The sequence below is a fragment of the Miniopterus schreibersii genome (genome assembly GCF_964146895.1).
Source record: "Miniopterus schreibersii genome assembly, chromosome: 14".
Taxonomy (NCBI): Eukaryota; Metazoa; Chordata; class Mammalia; order Chiroptera; family Miniopteridae; genus Miniopterus; species Miniopterus schreibersii.
This window is the reverse complement of record NC_138114.1, coordinates 6,144,012-6,161,722: the sequence shown is the minus strand read 5'-3', so window position 1 is coordinate 6,161,722 and position 17,711 is coordinate 6,144,012. Positions and strand designations below refer to the sequence as shown.

The 17,711-nt window shown below is 50.6% G+C and overlaps 1 protein-coding gene across 3 annotated transcripts in view; it reads left to right on the top strand.

Annotated features, from left to right (window-relative positions):
• The first annotated feature begins 1,450 nt into the window (after positions 1 to 1,450).
• VSTM4 (V-set and transmembrane domain containing 4) overlaps positions 1,451 to 17,711 on the top strand; it is an 86,921-nt gene continuing 70,660 nt past the window's right edge. For 2 of the 3 annotated variants that reach the window (XM_081158422.1, XM_081158420.1), the window contains exons 1-2: positions 1,454 to 1,549; positions 9,494 to 9,892. In XM_081158422.1, the coding sequence (XP_081014548.1) occupies positions 1,495 to 1,549; positions 9,494 to 9,892 (454 nt within the window). In that variant the 5' untranslated portion in view covers positions 1,454 to 1,494. Of the gene's footprint in view, positions 1,550 to 9,493; positions 9,893 to 17,711 lie in introns of all 3 variants that reach the window. The other variant, XM_081158421.1, reaches the window with a different exon arrangement.

Below are 17,711 nucleotides of genomic sequence, written 5' to 3'. Positions count from 1 at the left end.
GAGCAGGGGGTCATTAGTCATTGCAGCTGGTCCTGGCATTGCCTCCCTGGTTTTGCAGCTTTTCTGGGCCTGGTGCTGAAATACAACTGAGGCCTAGATGTTATCTTTAGGGAGGAAAGGTCTCGGGGTCTAAGCTGCATGACCAGTGATATGCCAGGGGAGGAAAGACCACCCTGGGGTGAGGTCCTTTCACCAGCCTGGCTGAGAAGTGGGGCCACTCCCTCCAGTCTGGCTGCCTTGATGGTCAGCCCTGTCCCTGCAGGGCCCTGTTCCCTGTGAGAGTCTCCCAGCTAGAAGAGCCTTATAAGGTCCATGAGTCCCAGGACCTGAGGAAATGCCTGGGATTTGGACGATTACAAAGGTTTGCAGCCACCGGCCTGGGACTCAGCCTTAGTGGGCAATATCACATCCCTCACTGCCCTTAGAGGGAAGGGTATGGAGACCCTGTTCTCCTCCCCCATGTGCCCCATCCCAAGCAGGGCCCACCATTTCCCAAATCCCTCAAAGACCTTCCCTGGCAGTCACGCACAGAGCATTCCTCCTCCTGGAGACCCTGCTCTGGAGACCCTGGACTAACACATAGCTGGGCTCAGACCCCAAGTTTAGAGCATGGTAAAGAAACCAGGTGTTGGTTCAGAGTGGCCTGGGATGAGTGGCCTTGCCACCGCCCCCTGGCTGTGTGACTTAGGTCAGCTCCTTCATCTCCCCGCCTCCACTTCCCTATCTGTGATAATACTAAGGAAGCTGACATTCATGGGCCTTACCTGGAACTGTCTCACTCGATTTTCTTAAACACCCATGAGGGACGTGTCCATCTTCCCATGGCACAGATGGGGGAATCTGAGGCATGTGAGATTAAGGAGCTGTCCCAGGGTCTCTCAGTGACATGGTGCCAAGTACCTAGCCCAGGCTGTGGCTGAAGCCACCGGAAGTGGTCATTATTTTTGATAGTGTCCGCACTCTGAACTTGGCCATGTGGACCCTCTCATTTTGCAAGGGCCCCCATCCCTGACACCTCCACACCCAGTTGAGGGCAGTCTCTGTGGAGCGATGGCAGGGGTCCATGGGCAGCAGGTTAGCCTCACACAGGGGCAGCCATTGTGTTTGGTACTTTTCCCCCACCCCACCCCACCTGCAAGCTCGAAGACGCCCTCCCCTTAGCAGTAACTGTGTCTGTGATGCTAACAGCCGGGAGTCCCATTGCAGCTGCGCATTTCCCGTGCCCCGGCGTCAGCTCTCAGAGCCTCAGTTTTCTCATCTGTGAAATGGGGCTGGTGCAAATGAGACACGCACAAGTCGTGAGCTGATGATCGCGGGGGGCGCGCCCTTGCCCAGGGCGCCCCGGGCACCCCAGCGGGCCCAGCGGTGCGGCTGCCAGGGGCGGGCCGGGGCCGGGCCGGGGCCGGGCCGGGGGCGGGCGCGGGGCGGGCGGAGCGGCGCCTGCGGGCGGGAGGCGGGCGCGCTCGGCGTCACTGCGCGGGCGGCGGCGGGGCGATGCGGCTGCTGGCGCTGGCGGCGGCCGCGCTGCTGGCCAGGGCTCCGGCCCCGGGTAAGCGCGGCGGGCGGCGGCGCCGGGCCCGCGTCTGGGCGGCGGGGCGCGGGGCGCGGGGCGCGGGGCCCGGGCCTGGCGAGGACGCCCCGCGCCTCGGGCCTCCCGCCCCGTGCGCGCCGGCGGCCGGGGGCGCGGTGCCTGCGCCGGGGCGCCTGGCAGGGGCGCCCCTCCCTCCCGGCGCTCCCCGGGGGCGCAGGGCAGCCCCCGAGGGCCGGGCCGGCGGAAGGGCCCCGCCGGCGGGGCGAGCCCTGGTGGGGGGTTCCTTTCTCCCCGCAGCCGGGACCCGCGCCGTGGGCAGGGCGGCCCGGGCAGAACTTCCCTCTAACCCTCCGCGCGGCCCCGCGGACCCGGCGTCCCGCGGCGCGGGGCGGGGGCCTTTGCGGGCCGGGCCCGGCGAGGCGGCGGGTCGCGGAGCCCAGCCCCAGGCCGCTGCCCGCCCGCCGGCTCGCGTCCTGGGCGCCTGCCCCCCCCCCCCCCGAAGTTGCTGAAGAGGCTTGTCCCCGGCTCAGGGCCGCCCGGCTGGGACCAGGGGAGCGCGCACCGGTGCCGTCGGCCGGGAAGCCTGCTGGGCTCTCAGCCTCAGCAGCGCCTGAGTAACGGTGGCAGGGGCAGATACTATCCAGGTGCAGACAGTAACTCGGGTAAACTTGCCAGTGACCTCGGAGGGAGGCGCTATTTTTATTCTAAAAAAATTTTTAATCCCCCTCCCCCCCCCGGATATTTTTTCCATTGCTTGTCAGAGAGAGTGGAAGGGGGGGAGAGAGAAACAGGTGTGAGAGAGCCGACTGGCTGCCTCCAGCACGTTCCCTGACGGGGGATGCAGCCTGCAACCCAGGTACCTGCCGCGACCCTTCAGTCGCCCGCGCTCTCCCCACTGGGAAAACCGCCCGGAGTGGGAGGTGCTGTTGTGCTGAAAGGTTAAGGCCGGTGCTCCAGCAGCTAAGTAGCCGTTTCAGACAATGAATAAAGACAAATTGAATTTATTTCAAGAAAGTGGGATGAAGAGGGGTGGGGTACCCAAAGGGAAGGGCTACAGGGCAGGGTGCCAAAGGGTATTGGGGCCATGATGGCAGGAAAAGTAGACTCGGGCCAGTGAAACTAGGAAGACATAGAAGAGGCAACAGGAGAGCCTGGGGGCTGCTCTGGCTCACTGACGAGGCAGAGAGAAGGGCCTTGGAGACAGGGTCGGGGGCAAGCCTGGGGTGAGCTGCTGCTGCCCATTGCTGCCCTGGTTGCAAGTCTCATGGGGTCCCCTTGGAGGGAGGATGGGGCATGGAGATGGTGATGGCGTGCTCCCCCAGGCGCTGGGTCCTTTGTCCAGAGCATTTTTATCTGTCAGGAAGGTGGGAATCTTAGGGGAGGTGTCAGGGGAGGGTCTCAAAAGAATATTCATCAGCTTTCCAGGTGAGCTCTTTCAGGGTCGTGGTCTCCACTGATTGGTCAGTGCCAGGGCAGGGGGTCATTAGTCACTGTAGCTGGTCCTGAGGCAGCCACAGGTCACTTGTCTGGTTTTGCTGCTTATCTGGACCTGGAGCTGAAACACAACTGAAGCCTAGATGCTGTCTTTAGGGAGGAAATGCTCAAGGGGTCTAAGCTGCGTGACCAGCGATATACTAGGGGAGGAGAGGTTACCCTGGGGACAAGGTTCATGTTTTCCCAGTTTTGCCTCTTGCTAGACATCTGGGGCTTCCTGCCCTGGTGAGTTTCTGTACCCGAATTTCTGTACCTGGTTTCTGTACTGGCCCATCTAACAGTTCCCAATTTGCAGATGAGGAAACTGAGGCCCAGTCCTAAGAATTGATTTGCCTTAAGTCACAAGGCTTGCAAGTGGTGGAGCTGGGATTTGAACTGAGGAAACCAGGCTCTAGACTCTGCTCATACTGGCTCAGCTGTGTTGCCACTTTTTCGTAAACAAGAAGGTTGTGAGAGTTAAGTAAGTTTCTAAGGGTGACCCAGCTACTAAGTAGTGGAGCTGGCCTTTGAATAGCACAGACCAGAGTCTGAGGAGTGACCTGGATCATCGTGGTGGGAAGAAACTCACCATTGTCCCCTGGCTGCCAGAGTAACAGGGTTTCCAGTGAACCTGAGATCAGCACTGAGGGAAATGTTCCTTTTCGGGTTGTCACTGTCCTGGCTGACAAAGGCTGCAGGTTTGACTGGAATGGTTGGGTCAGTTGAGCTCTTAGTGGCCTGTGTGGAGTAGCCAGTGGGACACAAGAGGGCACAGGGGTCTTTGTCCCTCAGGCTCCATGACTACTTTCCTAATCTTAGGTTCTGTCAGAGAGGGTGCTCTCAGAGAAAGGCTTTTTGGGGGTCAAGGATATTCTCATGTTTCCAGGAGACCTCAGCTGGAATTTAAGATTCTTTAGAGTCCACTCTGGCTGTGGGCAAGGCTGTACCTCAGGTAATGATGACAGCTCCTGCTACCCCGCTCTTTTAAGTGTTTCACCCATGACTCCTTGTCACCATCCCCAAGGGAGGGCCTGGTGGAGCCACTTTATACAGAAGTCTGGACTCTTAACCCTTGAACTTTCCTACTTCTCTATTTTGGGACAGAGCAGGACCTGAGCAGTCACCTGGTTCTCTCATTTTACAGAAAAACAAGCCAAGGGGCAAAATATTTAGTAGAAGCCACACTGTAGTACAGAGTGGTGGTTGAGAGTTGGCTCTGAAGCCAGATGGCCTGGGTTCGAATTCCAACTCTGCCACGTTCAGCATATGAGCAAGCTGCTTAGCCTCTCTGGGCCTCAGCCCCCTTGTCTGTAAAATGGGGGTAAACATAGTATGAAAATAAATTGGGAAAGTACATCTAAAGTGCTTAGAACAGTACTTGGCCTGGAGTTCACTCCCAGTCTTCCTCACTGGTCACGGCGTGTGCATGTCCTGGATGAGAGCTTGAGCTTGTCAGGTGCTGGGCTTACAAGCGCTGGCTGCTAGTGCCATGGGTTTTTAAGTAATACCGTTGTATCTTTAGAGATTTATTTGTCATGAATTCAGACTATTTAATAAGAATGAGATTTTTGCTGCTGAGTGGTACACACAATTTGCATTCCTTGTAGACATAGAGGCTCCTGGCTCCCTGAAATGAGTGGAGTAGGCTCCTCAGGACAGAGAAGCACAGGGCACAGAGCCATCAGCACAGCCCTGGCCAGGTCGGAGGAGAGGGACGCAGGCTGTGCCCACCTCTGTATCCCAGTCACAGCTGTACCTTGTTTCCGTTACACGTCCTACACTCCCGGCATCTAGAAGTTGCCCTCTGCCCAGTGAGGAGAGGTTGTGTGAAGTTGCCATCTCCCTGGTGAGGGAAAGTTGTGGGAAGTTGCCATCTCCCTGGTGAGGGGAAGTTGTGGGAAGTTGCCATCTTCCTGGTGAGGAGAGGTTGTGGGAAGTTGCCATCTCCCCTGTGAGGAGAGGATGTTTGCTAGATGAGTAGGTATGTACTATTGACTGCATTGGTGCCCTTTCAGGCTGTCTTCTGAGTTGTTAAAAAATATTATCTAAATGGGAAAGGAGGTTTAGACACCATGGGTCTCACCCACAGGACTTGAATGCTTGCTTACAGCTAGAACCAGATATGCACTTTGTGGGCTCCACTGCAAAATGAAAATATGGGGCCCCTTACTCAAAAATTATTAAAACTTCCAGAGAATGGCAGATTAAACCAAGTAGGGGGCCCCTCCAAGCATAGGGCTCTGTGTGACCGTGTCACTGTTTATTGTCCCTACCTGCTCAATTCTTGGCATGTAAACTGTTGGTATTTTAAAGTTATTTTCCCATTGGAATTATCTTCCCATTTTTCAGATGAGGAAGCTGAGGCTCTGAGGGCCTTACTCCTAATAGAACCAGGTTTCCAGCTTGGCTTTGTTGAATGCCAACCCCTGGCTCTTTGCCCAGCCCACCAAGCCACTGGGAAGGCCTGGTGCCATGAGCAGCCCAATGCCCAGCTCACATGGGGCACCCAGGGCAACCAAGTAATGGAGCCTGTGCTTATTGAAGTAATAAGGTTCCTTGCAGCAGTATCCGGTCCTTCTGTTTGGTTCAGTCTCTTTCCTGCCCACGCTGTCATATTCCTCCTATAAGAACTGGCCTCGGAGGCCCTGATTGCTGTGGGAAGTCCCCTCCTGAAATCCATCTGCAGGCAGAGGTGACTGCATGGACCATGGGGCAGCGGAATCCATCAGAGGACACTGATCTCTCTATTTCCACCTTGCACCTGCTGCCTCCTGCCTCAGGGTCTTTGCAAAGGTGGGACCCTCTCCCGGGAAGGCCATTCCTTCTGCCCTGAATTTTGTGTCATTAAGTGCAACGTATCCTTCAGCTCATGATCACCTCCCCAGGGTCTGCTCCCTGACCCATAGACTAGATCAGGATCCTGCCCTGACTTGTGTGAGCCCATCATGTATCCTCTGCAGCGTGTGATGCTGCTTGTGTCCCATGTTCCTGTGTCTTTTTCCTGATGACCTGTTGCCTTCCCCACTGTCCTGAAGGCCCCACGAGGTTAGGGAGGCCGTCTTCTCCTCACAGTGCCTAGCACGTGGCTGGTGCTCAGCAAGTGTGTGCTGCGTGAGTGAGTGAACGAGCGTAAGCTGAGGCACAGGCTGGGGAACTGGAGCTCTGGATGAGGAGGTTCCCGGGCTTGGGGGTGTGGGAGCAGCTTCCTGCCACCGCAGTTTCCTGCAATGCAGGGTCACAAAGCAAGAAATTTAGTTCTCTGGGCCAGACTTGGACAATTCTCCCTCTGAAGCCAGAAAAAAGGAGACTGCCCTGCCCGGGGCTGCTCCCTTCCCTTGCTTCCCGTGACCCGCAGCTGGCTCGGCCCATGCCCTGCGGGGTGTGCATGCTCTGTTCTTCAGCCTGAGACCCAGAAGAGAAAGGCCCAGACCCCAGGGACACCGCCTGACGCCGTGCTTTGGTGGTGCCTTTGCTCCCCAGGGCCCGGACCCCTGCGGTTGTGCTCTCTGCTGAGCCGTGGGAGGCCTGACTGCGGTGCAGAAGCTGCGGGCAGCTCTCCTAGGATGTAACACTGGCCAGGCCCTGCTCCTCCACCTGCGTTTTCTCCCCTCCCTCCTGCGGTGCCTCCTTTCCCAGCCGCATGCCCTTGGCTGTTTCCTGGGCGTCAGTTAGGTGTTTCCTGTGCCTAGCGGAGGTCGTGATCCTGGGGCACCTGGCTTTCTGGGAATGTTCATCACAGGCACGGGGACCCCCGCAGCCTGAGAGCCTGTGTCCTCCAGCACAGCTTTCAGGCTCCACGGGGCCCGTGAGCACCACAGTCTCAGTCATGCCACCCGTAACCGCCTGTTGAAAGCAGGAGGGACTGTTTGGGTGGGTGGCAGAGGTAGGGCTGAAACGAGCCTGCTGTGAACAGGGTTGTGCTGGTTTGCTGGGGCTGCCATGACAAAGTCCCATAGGATGGTGGCTAAACAACAGACATGTGTTTCTCGCTGTCCTGGGGGCCAGAGGTCTGAGACCAAGGTGCTGGCAGAGTTGGTTTCTTTGGAGCCTCTCCCCTTGGCTTGTAGGTGGCTGCTTTCTCTGTTTCACCTGGTCTGCACTCTGTGCCTGTGTCCTAATGTCCTCTTCTTGTAAGGACACCATCGTGTTGGATTAGGGTCCACCCCAATGGCCTCATTTTAACTCAATCGCCTCTTTAAAGGTCCTATCCCCATGTACACTCACATTCTGAGGTCCTGGGGGTTGGGATTCAATATACGAATTTGGAGGGAACCCAATTCATCCCGCAACAGGGATCTTTGCACTTCAGTGGGCAAATCATGCAGGAGCCGTTTGTGAGGGAACGTGGGGATAAGGAAGGCAGAGAGGCACACAGTGGAGAGGAAGGAGGGTTTGTCTTGGGGGATGGTTCAGTCGGCTCCCTCTTGTGGGAGTGCGACTCCTGGCCTGAGCTGCAGAAGTGGAAGGGTTACTAGTTTGCCTCCAGGATGGAGTCTGGCCTCCTGTGGGGACCCAGCACTTGGCACATTCTCCTGGTTTCAGTCACTGTAAATAATCCGTCCTTCATGCAGCGCTAATAGGAGGAGACTGGGGTGTCGGGCGCCCAGCCCTGCTCTCATCCCACCCATATTGTTTCAATTTCCTGCCTTCCCAGCTCTCCTTCCCTCCAGTGGGGAGCCAGCCCCTGGGGCCGGGTGGGGCTGGACTCAGTTCTGGAAGTCAGCTGCGCTCTCTTTCCGGGAGCCCCTGGTCACCGCAGCATGGGCCTGGAGCCTCGGGGACCCCCACCATGGGGGCCTCAGGGCCACGCTCTCGGACTGGTTTAACAGGGCATACGGGCAAGGGGTAGGCCAGGCGGGTGAGATGCAGGGGCCACAGTGGGGCAGTTCCTCCCTCTGTCCTGTGTCAGTGACTTGTGCGGACAGTGAGATTGTTAGGTTGTTCCAGGGAGCGCGTGCCTTCCGGAGCCTCCTGTTGACCTGCCTCCCCTGAGCAGCCCCCTGGGCCAGCTTTGTCCTTTGTCACTGTAGACACAGACCGCGTTCTGGTCCACAAGCTACTTAGAGTCAAGCCGAGCATCTACCTTTTTCTTCTGAATTGACCTCCATCTATTTTTTTAAGGTGACAAAAGACTGTCATAGTGTGGTAAGCTGAATGGTAACCCCAAAGTTGCTTCTGTCCCAATCCCTGAACCTGTGAATGTTACTGTAGGTGGAAAAGGCGCTCCCTGGTGTGATTAAGTTCAGGGTCCTGCAGTATCCGCTGGGCCTGGCTTCTCAGAGGTGAGAGAGAAACTTAAAGAACATTGACTTTCAAGTCATCTCTCTCAGGGTGTTCAGTTTGTTAAATCAATAGTGGAAACCATACAAGAGGATGAACTTACTGGCTGATTTTTACAATGAAGGATGTTTGTTATGTGGCACTTCCCCCGCTCACAGCCTGAGAGGCAGATCTCAGGGTCTTTGTCATCCTTCTTCCTTGTCTACCAGCAGCACCGACCAGAGTTCAGAGCTTCTGGTGACTCTGACCTCAGGGCCCAAGCCCCTCAGGTGACCAGATGACATTTGGGAACATTGTGGTTTGGGATGGCCTGGGCATACTTCATGCAGTGGGGTGGGCAGGGAACGGCACTTCCCCGAGTTGTGTGCTGGGCTGCGCAGAGGTCAAGATGTGGCTCCTGGTGAGAAGATAGCCCTGCTTGCCCCGAGGAGGTCCCGGGCCTCCTGTATCTTTTCAGAGTTCCCCCTGCCAGAGGCAGGGGCCCCCTGTGAGCTCCAGGGCAGCGCTTCGGGTGGGTCTACTAAGAAACCAAAGACAAGAAGTAGTGATGGGGCCTGGGATTCTGGAGCATCTTTTGGGGGATTGGGAGCTTCCCTTACCCCTCCTGTTCCTGGGCTCAGTTGGTCTTTATTCCTGCACTTCAGCTTTGAGTCCCAGGAGAGGTAGAGCAGGACACTGAGAGGCCCTGTGGTTCTAGCTCCCGGTGCTGCTTTAACACGCGCCTGCTGGTGCTGGTAACCTGCCTTGGTGACAGTTGAAGTAGCTGGAACAGGGACAGTGCTTAGAAAGGCAGCCCCTGGCCCTCAGCATTGCCCACTCAGGCAGGTGGCAAAACTGATCCAAGCAGCCTTGAGGAGGTGGGCTGGGAATTTTTAAGAGATTCCAAAAATCCAAATATTTATCTGAAATATTCTACATTTTAGACATCAGCAACTAATTTAAAAAAATTTAAAAATACCTCTGGGCCAGGTGATCAGTGGCATTCTACATGGATGAGGTTGTCTTGTAGGGGAGGACATGGGGTCCCACAGAGGCTCCCCCCAAAAAAAGCCCTCCATCTGGCCATCCTGAGCGCACAGTGAGCGTGGAGAGGTTGGGGCAGCCTCACTGTCCCTGCGGCTCGTGCCAGCTCCCGGAGCAAGGGCACTGTGTGTCCACCTTCAAGGTGCCTGGCCTTCCTCAGCGTCTCCCTTCCTTTTCTCTCTGCAGAGGTCTGTGGGGCCCTCAATGTGACTGTGTCCCCGGGGCCTGTGGCTGACTACCTGGAGGGGGAAAATGCCACTCTCCTCTGCCGCGTCTCCCAGAAAATGTGGAAGAACAGCTTGCTGACTGTGCGCTGGTTTTTTGCACACCCCGACTCCCAGGAGGCCTTGATTGTTAAGATGACCAAGCTCAGGGTGGTGCATTACTATGGGAATTTCAGCAGGAAACCCCACAAGCAGAGGCTGCGCTTCCTGGAGAAGAGGCGTGGGGTGCTCTACACACTCTCTGTTTTGACACTCCAGCCCTCGGATCAAGGACATTATGTCTGCAAAGTCCAGGAAATCAGCAAGCACAAGAAGAAGTGGACGACCTTGTCCGATGGCTCCTCAGAGACTGAAATGAGAGGTAAGCAGGCCACTCTCTCGGGAGAGGCATGGGGAGCAGGTCAGGGGTCCCCCCTGCAGTGCCAGGCAGGGGCCTCCAGCATGGGCTGGAACACATCTTCTTAGCCTCTAAGGGCCACTGCCAAGTGAGCCAGGTCGTGGGGGTGAGTGAGGGTAGATCTTTTTGTGGATGCTGAGCTGACGTGTATTGTAGATGTGGAAGCAAGAACAGAAGGAGCCAGAGCCTGGCCCCATGCTGCCCAGCCCGCCCTCTGAGCAAAACCTCCCTCACATTTGAAAGATGGGACTGATTGGACGCTTCACCTCGAGCTCAGGTCTGGCAGCCTTGATTGCTTGGGCCATGGCTGCCAGGCATCCACGGGAGGAGGCACGCATTGGGAGGTCCTGATGTCAGTTCGGGCCTTGGAGCAGGGAAGACTGGTGGCTCTGATCTGTTGCCCGAAGGAACAGATCCAAGACTCAGGCTGTAACAGCTCACTGAGAAATTCACCGAGAGTGGGCAAAGGACCAGAGGGAGCCCCTCCCTTCCTGGAGACGGGAGGGAGGCATGGGCCATAGTCTGGAACATCTTAGCTACCAAGTGCCATGTTTGAGGGCTATCATTTTTTATCACAAATGTTTTATTCAACAAGACACCTCTCACAGTTTTAATAAGACTTGCTGTTATTAGCTAAAATTCCACCTTAGATTGCTTTGAGTTTGGTCTGGCACAAGAGCAAGGGGGTCATAGAGTAAAGCTGATAGTCCCAAATGTGAAAAAAATCTAACTTTGTTATACACATGTAATACAGGATTAAAGGCATTAGTGATGCAGTTTTGATAAGGCTTTTCCAGGGGATAAGTGCAGTCATGAGGGGTGTTTAGGGTGCTGTGACTAGGGGTATGTTTGTGTGAGTTAATTCTGTGGGTAGCCTTTGAGTAGCCCAGCTTTGTCCTTGGATTTTGCTTATTGTGATTCTTAAGCACAGAATGATATACTATTTTAAATGTTGTGTACCTTTTCGTTTTAAGCAAATTTATTCAAGAGAATAAGTGTATATTTTAATATACATTTATTTATACATTTAGTATAAGTATATATTTTTACATTTATATAAATGCACAGAAAGCAGAAAAATACCTGAGATGACCAAGGGCTGAGGTGGGAATCCGGTCTATCACCTGGCTCGGAAACTCGGTTGTATGTTTTCATTTTGATGTCACAGTGGATTCTGGAGCTGGACACTGCCTGCGGGCAGTGCGGACTGTGCCAGGTGGAGCAGGCACACAGCTTCCCTGCATTCCGGCAAGAGCGTCCTCTAGTGCAGCCAGGTGCGTCCGCTTTCGGGGCGTCGGCTCTCTCAGAACAGCGTGACCCTGCCCCACCCGGCTAGTTCCCAAGGGCCCCTGGCATTGAAACCTGCCCTCCCCCTCCTCCCCTCCACTGCGGTCCCTTCCCCTCTTTCTTCTCCCCTCTCCACTTTCCTGGCCTTTCCCCCCCTTTCAAGCCCCCTCATCCTCACTCTTCCCCCCTCCCATGCCCCTGCTCCGCCTCAGAGCTCCCAGTTCCTCACAGTGCCTCGGCCTCTGGGCTGGGCCTTGGGTTTCTGATGAGAAAGTTAAAAACCTTAGGAAGCAACTGCCGCACTTCTAGAATGGTCCACTTAGGCTCCTGGAAGTGTACCCTAAGGGATTAAGGAGAGTAACCCCAAGTGAATGGCCTGAAAGCAGAGCGGCTTGTTTAGGCGGGAGCGGTCTGCCCAGGCTGCGGGGAGTGTGTGAGGCCTTGGCGCCTGTCCTCCCTGAGCGGGGCTGGGGACAGGCCTGTGCCCCAGCCTCCCAGGGCAGCTTTCCCCAGGCCCCTTGCCTCCCGCATCTCCAGGGGCCTTGTTTTCCTAAATCTGCACTTCAGTAGTTGTTATATGGAAAACAAGAGCGAGACAAACAACACCATGTAAAGTTCTGTGGGCAGATACATTTGGGTTGGAATTGTAAGCAGAAACTCTCAGAGTGTTTCTGGACTGAGCGCCTTTGCCCCTGGGCCCCGTAGCCCTCTTTCCTAAATGCTCACTCGCCTCCCTCCCACGGGCTTCTCAGGCCCTTCGCGGAGAGGGGGAGTTTTCTTGGGAACCCTTTCTAATGCTGCCCCGCCCCCAGCCCTTGCGCATGGACTGTTCTGTTCTCCTTGCGGTGTTCTTAATGTGAGGTCAGATTGTTCGTGTGTCCCCGTGAACTTCCAGAAAGGCTGATGCAGGGGCTTGGGGCTCTTCTCGTCTCCCGCTGCGAGTGGAGGTTGACTCAGGCTAATGCGTTTGAGGGATGGTTCTTGGCACAGAGCAAGTGTCAGAAGAGTGTTGGCTCTTATTGCTTACCCTGACTTCCACATATTGGTTGTTTTCTACTGCAAAAATAATATAGCTCAATTAGAGAAAACATGGAAAAATACAGAAATGACTTGCAATCTCTCTGCCTAGGCATAACTTAACATTTCATTGTGAATCCTTCCAGACATTTTTATGCAAATAAAAATTAACAGCCTAATTCCACTCATACCATAAATACCACTTCGGGACTGGCTTCTCTCACATTACTAAATAGTGTGCACACTCTCCTATGTTGTGAAAGATGCTCCCACAACTTGATGTTAATGGTGGAGTAATATTTTATGATGTGGATGTCCCACAATTTAGCTTCCTAGTTACTGTCACTTAAATTGCTCTAATTCCTTGTCAGTAAATCTTCACTAATGTCCCTGTCCTTAGAGTGAAGTCCAGGAAATAAGATTGCCGAGGCCAGTGGCATACTCAGTTTAAAGACTGATACAATTTAAAGCATTCAATTGGCATCTACATTCCCACCAGCATTGAATATGCCTTTTTCCCGTGGCTCAGTCTGCATAATATATGCTTTCTGGGGGTGATGATGATGATGGTGACTGTGAGTACTGGGGACAAGATCCGGTACACAGCTGACTGTCAGTAAGTACCTTAGGAATGAGTGAAGTGCGCCTGGCCGGGTGGATAGCGCCGCTCTCCCTGGGAGACCTTCCCGCTCCCGTGGCCTGTTCCAGCTGCACATCTCATTTAAGGTTCCTGGTCGATCCCGTCCTTCCTCCTCCGTGACGCCTCCTGGTGGGTGCCAGCCCATGGAGGCCTGCTCTGCCTATGGCATCGTGTAGCTTCTGTTTTTAGGCTGTTTAACATGTTCAACATAATGTAGTCACACCGATGTTTTTGTAAGCTGCTGTGGCAGAGGGATGGTGTAAAAAAATACTGTATGTAAAGGAGTCAAACAGTGTCAAAACGGAAATATCAGAGTCTGCCTTCTCCCTGCTTGCACCCTAATATCCACTTGCACTGCCATCGCCAGAGGTAGCCGGCGTCAGCGCTCCGGCTGGATCCTTCAGGGCCCTCTCCCCTTGGCACTCATGCACACCCACCCACACACATTTAACAACACTGCACTTAATGCTTTACAAGTGCTGTTGATGGTATCGTATGTACTTTTTGTAATTGATGTTACATAGCAAGACAACACCAAACTACATCCATCATTCCCCAGGGGTGAAAACTTAGGGAACTTCCAGTGTTTCATTAACACAAGCAGTGCTTCAGTGAACATCTTGTATACATTTCCCTGTGTTTCTGTTGGCTAGATTTCTGGAAAGAGAATTGCTTGGCCTAAGGCTACGCATATTTAAATTTTAATAAACAATGCCAGGATGCTGTCCTGAAAGACTTGACTAATGTATACTCTGACCATCATTGCGTGATAGTATCTATTTCCCTGAAGCTTCATTAACAATGGATATTATTAATCTTTTCCATTATTTATCTCAGTGATGAGAAAATAATATTTTACTGTTGTTTTAATTTCAATACAATAGAGTTTAATTTAAATTATTGTATTGAATTAGTAGTGAGGTTGTACATCTCTTCATATGTTTATTGACTGCTTAAAAATGTTCTTCTGTCAGTTGCCTGTCTGTATCCATGGCCTATATTTCAATTGGCTGCTGTCTTTTTATATATATATTTTTTCTGATCATTAATTTATTAGCTGTTACATATGGTGCAAAATTTTCTTCCTATTTGTTACTTGTGTTTATACTTTATTTTTTTTTGCCATATAGACATTTTATACTTTCAGGATATTTATACAGTCAAATTGGCCATGTTTTTCTTTATGGTATTCCTTTTTTCCAGGTTTGTTTTTGTTTTTGTTTTTTAGATGTAATTTATTTTCAACAAATTGCACATGGTACCTTGGTTTTAAATCTTATCTAGGAAGGTGTTTCTCACCCTAAGCTTATAAAAGCATTTTCCATATTTTTATTTAAAGTTTTTGAAGAAGGCAGTTTACCCCTTTATCTATTTGTAATCCATTTTTATATAAGGTATGGAGTAGCTAATTTACTTTATCTATTTGTAATCCATTTTTATATAAGTATGGAGTAGCTAATTTGTTTCCAAATGGCTATTCTGTTGTCCCTACATTACCTATTGCTTAGATAAAATTTTCTGGTCTTGAAATGCCACATTTTTTAGAAGCTAAATGCCTACATTTCAGTGTAAACTCTATCTCACCAGTGCAGCATTTTAAAATTTTTATAGAATTGGGCAAGTCTCCTTTATTATTTTTTAAATAAATGGCTTGCCTATTCTTATACATTTAATTTTTCCTTCAGGTGATCTTACCTAGTTTTGTAAAAATTATGCTAGGGTTTGATTTTATTGGGATTTCATTGACTTTATAATTACCTTGGGCAGGTATATACATCTTATACATCTTTATGATTTTAAATGTTTCTATTGAGGGACCTGTTGTATTCTTAATGCATTCTGAGTGGGTTTTCTTTTTAAATATCTTTAAAGATTTCTAGGTATTTTATACTTATAATTAGGATCTATCCCTTCTCCTTACACACACATGTGCGCACACACACATGTTTTAAATTGGTTATTCCTGGTTATAGAGAAGTTGTTGACTTTTATTTGACAATATAATGAGTAATCTTACTGTTTGGATAGAGTCTTTTTCAGCTGCTTCTCAATAATATCTGCAAATATATGTATCATTACTTTTTCTACCCTTGTGCCATTGGCCAATAGTTGAGAGGCAGTGAGTCATCTACTTACACTCTTCATGTTGAAGTACTAGGAATTTTATTTATTTATTTTTAAAAATTTATCTTTATTGTTGAAAGTATTACGGATGTCTCCCTTTTCCCCCCATTGATCCCCTCCACCCCGCATCCATACCACTCCCAGGCTAGGAATTTTAATTTAAGCCCTTGAGCCTTTATCTTGACCATATTTTCCCTTCTAGCCCACATGGCTACAATTAGAGACTGTTGGTTACTTTACTAAAAAGCCAGCTTTGAGTTGTCTGTGACTTTTCATGATCCCTATTACTAAATGTATCAGAAAAGCAATTGGGATTGGCCTGATAATGTCTCTTAGTAGTACCTTTTCCTTTTTAAATTTCTTTTTTTTAAAAAAAAATTATCTTTATTGTTGAAAATATTACAGATGTCCCTTTTTTTCTCCCATTGATCCCCTCCACCCTGTACCCATCCCCCCAGGCCTTCACCACACTATTGTTTGTGTCCATGGGTTATGCATATATGCATATAAGTTCTTAGGTTAGTCTCTCCCCACCAATTCACCCACCCACCCCTGCCTTCCCTCTGAGATTCATCAGCCTTTTCCATGCTTCTATTTCTCTGGATCTATTTTGTTCATTGGTTTAGTTTGCTCATTAGATTCCACATATGAGTAAAATCATGTGACACTTGTTTTTCCCTGACTGGCTTAATTCACTTAGCATAATACTCTCCAGGTCCCACCATGTTGTCTCAAAGGGTAAGGGATCCTTTGTTTTTACAGCTGCATAGTATTCCATGGTGTAAATGTTCGAGAAGAAACTTGATATGATTTCCATATTCTGAAGTTGTAGAGACTTGTTTTGTGTCCTAAAATGTGGTCTAACTTTGAGAATGTCCCAAGTGCGGTCGATCTCCCCTTTCAAGTCCTCTAGAAGTTTTTGTTTTTGTTTTTTTTTCCAGTCTGTGTGAGTCTTTTGTTCTGAGGTGGGTCTCTTGTAGACAGCATCTATCTGGGTCTTGTTTTCTTATCCATTCAGCTACTCTGTGTCCTTTGATTGGAACGTTTAATCCATTTATGTTTAAGGTTATTATTGATAGGTACTTACCTATTGCCATTTTATTTCTTTTTTTAAAAACATATCTTTATTGATTTCAGAGAGAGGAAAGGAGAGGGAGAGAGAAATGATGAGAGAGTCGTCATTGATCGGCTGCCTCCTGCACACCCCCAACTGGGGATCAAGCCAGCAACCCAGGCATGTGCCCCAACTGGGAATTGAACCGCAATCTCCTAGATCATAGGTCCATGCTCAACCGCTGAGCCACGCCCAGCTGGGTGCCATTTTATTTCTTTATACTTATGTTTCTCATTCAATTTCAACTTCTTATTACAGCAGTCCCTTTAACATTTCCTGCAATGATGTTTTGGTGGTGATAAACTCCTTTAGCCTTTTTTTTGGTCTGGGAAGCTCTTTATTTCACCATCTATTTTGAATGATAGCCTTGCTGGATAGAGTAGTCTTGGTTTCATATCCTTGTTTTTCATTACCTAGAATACTTCATGCCATTCCCTTCTGGCCTGTAGAGTTTCTGATGAAAAGTCAGCTGACAGCCTTATGGGAGCTCCTTTGTAGGTAACAGCTTGCTTTTCTCTTGCTGCCTTTAAGATTCTCTCTTTGTCTTGAATTTTTAGCATTTTAATTATGATGTGTCTGGGTGTAGGCCTCTTTGAGTTCTCCTTGCTTGGGAGACTCTGTGCCTCCTGAATTTGTTTGGCTTTTTCCTGCACCAGGTTAGGGAAGTTTTCTGCCATTATTTCTTCAAACAGGTTCTCTAACCCTTGAACCCTTGCTTACTTTCTACATCTTCTGGCACTCCTATGGTGAGAATATTGTTACATTTGATGGTGTCCCACAGTTTCCTTAAACTGTCCTGTGTTTGAATTGTTTTTTCTTTTTGGTTTAATGATTGAGTGATTTTTTTCTATCCTGTCTTCTAATTCACTGATCCAATCCTCTACTTCCTCTAACCTGCTGTTCATTCCTTCCAATGCTTTTTAAAATTTAATTCTACTATATCATTCTTAATTTTCTTCATAGTTTCCATATCTTTTCTCATGCTGTTGAGCATCCTTATGATCAGTATTCCCTGAACTCTACATTTGATAGATTGCTTATATCCACTTAATTTAGCTCTTCTTCTGGAGAATTCTCTTGCTCTTTCATTTGGGTCTTGCTTCTTTGTCTCCTCCTTTTGGCTGCCTGTTTGTATTTGTTTCTATGTATTAGGCAGATCTGCTAGGACTCCCAGTTTTTAGGATGGTGTTTGGTGTATGCCAATGTTTGACGTTGCTTGTGACTGGCCTTGAGTACCCTGATTGAAGTTTTCTTGTGGTTTCCTCTGCTGGGGATGGGTGTGTTTGGACAGGACCAAGATGTTCATCAAGGTCTGCTTTTCCAAGCCCTTAGTCCAGAAGCAAAGCAGGCAAAGACTCAAAGCACCCAGAGGCTTATTCAGTCTCTTAATGAGCCTTAGGCTGTAGAAACTCCTCAGAGTGGGGCAAGCGGTTTTGCAGCAGGGTGGGGCAGTTGTTTATCCCCCAGGCAAAAGCTGCTTGGAAGGTAAATGTCTGCCTGAGAAAGATGTCCTCTGCCATATGGGGGAATGGCTCAGCACAAGGATCCAGATGGCTGCCCTGAGGTTCCCCTGCCAGCACCCCTGGATCCTCCTCACACAG